Below are 6000 nucleotides of genomic sequence, written 5' to 3' on the forward strand. Positions count from 1 at the left end.
GGGAGCTCGCTGTGGGGCCTGGGTTTTCCTCAGGTGACCACTAATGTGCCAAGGGGAATTCCCTTTGAATAACACGCTAGGCCATCTCTGAATAGAACGTTATTACCCTGTGTTGACTTCTGTGCTTGGCCATAGGGGACAGTAAATGTTCTGCATTTTGGTTTAACGTTATACTTAAATACATCCAGGATTGTTTCATCTATACAATACTGGAGAGAGGGAGTAAAAAAATGTCCCATGACTCTTGTCTTGTTGTGTTGAACAAAGATTACTAATATATTTGCAGCAGCTGTTTGTTGTTTCATAATTAAGAACACAGAGTTTAATGTCTCTTTGTGAACATATGTTTCTTACATTGCTGATTTCCACTTTAGCTAACAGCCAGAGCTATGTGGGGCTTTGCTTTTGATCTGTCTTGATTGACCTAACAACTACATGAACCTCAGTCATCTGTGCTTGTAGCCTGGTGTAGCCAAACTCAATTCTTAACAGAATATCAGTCTAGTAATCTAGCATTTGGATTTTGGATGTGTATTCTACTGTCCATCACTGCATGAACTCTGTTCAGTAATTTGATTGGCCTGGCAGATCTTTGCCAGAGCATAATGACTTTCCAACAGAGCGATTCCAGACCATCTTTCTGCCCAAAAAACACAAAGTTGGTCTTGGCTTCCAGGCTAGTTTGCTTGTGTTACTAGGGCTAGCATGCTCTTTTATTGATGATGACACAACAGAAACAAAAAAGCAAGTTAGATGGCACACAGTAATTATAAAACAACAAAGTCCATATCAGGAGGCTGTTGGGGTTGAAGGCTAGGTTAACAAAACATTGGTCATTAATACAGAAGTCCACTACTGTATTTTCCCATTTCAAACTCAGGTATAATTTACAGTACTGCGGCAGCTATGGTGTAGGGGGTTATGTTGTCGACAGCATTTATACCTGTGTGCTGGCGTGTCCATATTGTTATGTAATTACACCACCAAAACACTGGACGGTGACTGGTCAGCTGTGTTGAGTTTCACTCTGCATTTCAAACAGTGGTGATTGAAACTGAACCATGCTGCTCATGTTTAAGTTAATACATGTGGATCAACAATTAGTTTCACTAAAATCACAGCAACAACAAAGAAAAGACATGAACAAAGGCTAACCTTCTGTGCTTGTCTGGCTGGACCAATCAAAGCCATTAAGGTCCGCAACGCCGTGACACGCAGTTACATTTTTGGGTAGGTCCATGTCAGGTTACAGCATAGGGTCTGGCGTAGGGTCCGGAGCAATGCGCTACGCCGCCAACATGCTGCGCTACTATAAATTGCTACTCTTACTTAATTACTACACTTACTACTATTTCCTTACTCTGTCTTTCCCTAAAACTAACCAAGTTGTGTTTGTGTTTAATGTAATTAAACAGAAGCAACAAATACGTCTGCTGTAGCTATTTTATCCTTTGTCACAATGATTTTCTTGCTAAGAAATGCTCTGCTGACATTACAAATGAACCCATAAGGAATGCAGGCTTATTACAGTTATTCACTGATGCTGCTCTATAGTCCAAACTTCCAGGTTTAATGTTTATGTACAACACCCTGCATTTTCTTGGTAACACCTCATGTGTTGGAATTTGGCACCCTTGCTATTGAGTGTATTTGGCCTCACTGAAATTAGTCAAAAGCCCTTTATATACTTTAACTGACACTGAGTCAAATGCAGTACATCCGTCTCTGGTCAGATTACAAATCTTGATCTTAGTAGTACATATAAAAAAGACAAGAGCCTCTTCCTGTCCAGAGAGCGCTGACAATGCACTAAAGCTGTGCTATAACTGGCAAAATGCCAGAAAAAGAAAAACTTCAGCAGTTTAGCTGAGCCAATAAGAGTCTGACTTTTGCTGTCTAAACTAGCTACTAACTATCACGTAACACCAACACATGAATAATTTGTAAACATTAACCACGAAACAAACTGGTCCACTCTTGGCCATACATTATTCAGTGATGCACTGATAAGAAAAAAAGAGGGTTTCAGACCATAAATAGTTCTCCGTGCAAGGTTACATAACCTTTGCGTTTGAGGAATATATAAAAAAAAAACACATACGTAATATGCCTAATCCAATTTGTATTATGTTTTAGAGTAATTATAAAGGTTGGATTGCAAACATAGAGTTAACAAAGCATACACCAATAAAAGTTCCAAGCCTTAATCAATCATGCTGTGGCAAACACACGCTGTTCCAAAACGCGACATGTGCCTTTTATCTGTGTTCCACAGCAGACGGAGTCCAGAGCCAAAGCACTTTTATATCCTGGGGACATATCTCTTTTGATAACAACATTCCAGCTGAGGAATCCAGACAACACATTGGACAGGTCTCCAGTCTATCGCAGGGCTAACACAGAGAGACAGACAACCATTCACACTCAGACCTACGGCCAATTTAGAATCACCAAATAACTTAATGAACCTGGAGTACCCAGTGAGAACTGACGCAGACACAGAACATGCAAATTCCACGCAGAAAGGCCTGGATTCAAACCCAGAACCTTCTTGGTGTGAGGCATCAGTGCTAACCACCACGCCACTGTGCCCCAGTGTGATCGTGACTGTGGATATTCTTTCTTTCTTAGTTTCTTTCTTAGCTGTGACTCTTGCCTCAAGTACTTGGAAAGCTGACAGAGAGAATGTCACTCTGTAAACTGCTTTGACTTTTTTGAGACCGGCAAATGTACATATTGGTAGGAGGTGTGTTGGTTTTACAGCTCAGCCTATCCTAACCTAAATTTAACTGACAATTTCTCCCTGAGCTGAAAGCCTTTTCAAAACCTGTGGAAACGACCTGTCTTACCAGAGAGTGAAATCATCTTACTATATTGACAATACCTTGTAAAAAAAAAAAAACAAGACTCTAACTCTGGGTGTATGATACCCACATTGTTCAAAATATGTCTTTGGGAAAACTGTCCATTTCAAAGGAAGGATTGCAGCACCCACGCTCAGTTTAATGGACCAAAGGAGGCAAGAAAATGAATAGCTCCAAGCAATGCGTACACATTTTTTTCTCTCCCAATGTCCGAGGAGGGCAATGCCATAATTGTCCTCAATTTCCATTTTGTTTTCAGTTGGTTTTAATGGCTACAGAATTCTGAATATAATGAGACAAACACAGAGTGTAGCATATAGCCAAGATGATGGAAATTAATTTCTGTTCCTGAAAGAACGCTTCGTTTTCAGTCATACTGAACGTGTCGAGAAATGTGTCAAGAAATAGAAACATCAGTTGGTGATTCCATTTGTCCATTAGTCTGTCAACTGAAAACTAGCACAGTGATGTCTCAGAAGTGATCAATTACTGAAATGGCTTTTATATTTAGAACATACAGGGCTAATGACTCTGATGTACAGACTATAAACATCTCCATTTTCATTTCTTCAACATTTCATTTCCTGACAGGACAGCTCTGCAGCTAACTAAATAACACACAGCTCCAGACAAGCTTTGACATGAATGAAAGCGTATCCAACTAAACAGGGTAATGACCTGAATGTAATATGCAAATGCAAACACGCTAAAAGTCAGTTGTTGGTAACACTTGCTAACACTCCTATTAGCATGCTACAGCCTACTCCTCTCTTTGTCTCAGACATTTACAGATTATAATCGTGCCCGTTCATCAAAGACCTCACACTGATAACACAGTTAGTAACTCTTATTCTTGGAATAGAATCACATCCCCTAGCTGCAGCAGGTGTGCTCCTTCAAACACAATCATTTATCTTCCCAGTCATATGTTCATGTTTCATTTTACCCTTTTATCTAAGACTTAGAAAGTGAAACATAAGCCTGCTTTTCACATTTTTTCCTCTGGCTTCCTTTCTGTCAAAGAATTGATAGGTAGGTTTAGGTGCGAAATATACTTTCCATCTTCTGGTGTTTTAAGAACATCTCAGACGCTCTGGAGCTCTTTGGCTTAAGGTCAAGCAGAAAAGTGGCACTGAGTTTCAGTGGGAGAAACAGACAGAAAACATGTGGTCTTCTCCAAGTGTTTTATGTGTGTAGCTGCCTTTTATTCATATCCTACACCACACAGTAATTTTCTTATTGCTCCCTTTATTCAGTTTTGTTCTATTTAAGCTCATCTTACTTTGTTCTTTGGGTTGCTGTGTTTTTAGGTCTGGTCTTTCTGGCATTTTCTGTTTAATGGAGCAGTTTGAATTCCCTTGATGTTGAAAGGCTCTGAGCAAATAACTACATTGGAATTTGTAATCTAGTAACTCATTTGTTTCTTTTGTGCGCTCTGTGTAGCCCTTCACTTTTGTGCAATTTTCTGGCCAATACATATGTTTATTCTACACATTGCTATTTTACCTATAACATATGAATGTCACGGTGTATGTTGAGCACTGTGGACACACACACACACACACACACACACACACAAGCCTTGGGGAAGTTCAAGTGAAGCCTCAAGGCTTAAACTGTGCCTTGGCTCACTATTACTCCCCTGAGATTTGGAAAATGACTACAGACTACACTTTCCCGTCCATGAACTCTTCCTGCTTGTCTCTGACAATGTCATTTCTGTTATGGAACCCAGCTTCACATGGTATCTGATGAAGTCACTTTGCTTGGTCTCACATCATAAAGAAAATAAATGCATGTAGAGTGGATTAAATGTTAATATTTGACCTGCCATATTTGTCTGTATATTCAAACTCTCGTAAATAATTTAAAGCAGTAGATGCAGCATAGCGAGAGCATCCTCAATCGGGAACACTATTTCCCTGCGTTTCAGTTAAATCATTTATCTAACATTGTACCTGCGCTCAAAAAACAAATAAACCAAAACACAGCCACCGACCACATCTTTAATCTGAGCCTTTAAGTATGATACAAACAGAATATTTGTGTTATATAAACGGTTCACAACTTCATCCACGCGGAATGGTTTTTCTTCTTAGCGACTTATTCGAGCGGCTGAAACTTTATTTTCCCGATAAAAGTTTTATCCAATCCAATCCAATCCAATTTTATTTATATAGCACAATTTAAACAAACACAAGGTTTCCAAAGTGCTTCACAGTAAAATACAATAAAGGTAAAGTATGGTAAAACAAAAATAAAACCAATGAGATAAAAGAGATAACAGATAACACACAGTAAAATCCTTAAAATAAAATAAATGAAGTCAACTTCCTACTAGGTGTTAAAAGCCAAGGAGAAGGAGAAGGAGATGTCCCACAAACAACTTTTCCAAGTTTGAAAGTTGTTTAAATTATGAATTCATCCGCTTTTATGCCACTTAAATGAGATAACGAATTGAGAATGAGGCGATAGGATCACCGCCGCGGTCGTTGTCTTACCTTTTCCTCCACCGAGTACCTCCGCGTGTGCTGCACCGCTCCTGCGCTTTGGTTCATCTTCCAGCACCGTGGACAGCTCCGGGCCAGAAGAGAAGAAATAAAAAAGGAGCCGGGTCAGACTGCGATCGTCAAAAAGCAGCTGAGGTTGATTGAGCACCCAGACCAACTGGCCGAGGAATATGGAGTCACTGAAACTAGTTAACCGGTTCGTTTCAAGCTGTTTACTGGTTCGCCGTCCTCTCTGTGACACGCATGGGTTCTCAGCCAATGGTGCCTTGTGCGTAAAGACTTGCTCTGCTGGTGCGCCAGCTGTGAGCGCAGTGTTCACTCATCCGATGCAGCCAACTTAGCACTCAAAGACAGATAACACAATAAGATACCAACCAGCTGGATGCAGTACACTGAACAAACGTGTAAAGTTTTATCATCCATTGAAAACTATGTCTGTTTCATAAATTCTGAATCGTTGCTGGACTTGACATGTGGGCGATTTTAAATAAGCCACTGAAAAAAACATGACATGGGTAATGAAACTGATCACAATGGCTCACTACATGTAGCCTAAAGCCATGTTGACAGGACAACATGACTCTGATGATTTTTGAAAATGCCCTTAATTAAAAAGTATTATTATT

General features: G+C 39.9%; 1 protein-coding gene across 1 annotated transcript in view; it reads right to left on the reverse strand.

Moving 5' to 3' along the window:
- Nucleotides 1–5754, reverse strand: part of LOC311488194 (inactive dipeptidyl peptidase 10-like) — a gene marked incomplete at its 3' end in the record, with an annotated part of 106375 nt that extends 100621 nt beyond the window's left edge. Inside the window, exon 1 of the mRNA XM_084544736.1 lies at nt 5366–5754. Coding sequence (XP_084400862.1) covers nt 5366–5422 — 57 coding nt within the window. The 5' untranslated portion in view covers nt 5423–5754. The remainder of the gene's footprint in view (nt 1–5365) is intronic.
- Nucleotides 5755–6000: the final 246 nt, after the last annotated feature.

The sequence above is a fragment of the Chelon labrosus genome (assembly GCF_963514085.1).
Source record: "Chelon labrosus genome assembly, chromosome: 5".
In the NCBI taxonomy this organism is placed as follows: domain Eukaryota; kingdom Metazoa; phylum Chordata; class Actinopteri; order Mugiliformes; family Mugilidae; genus Chelon; species Chelon labrosus.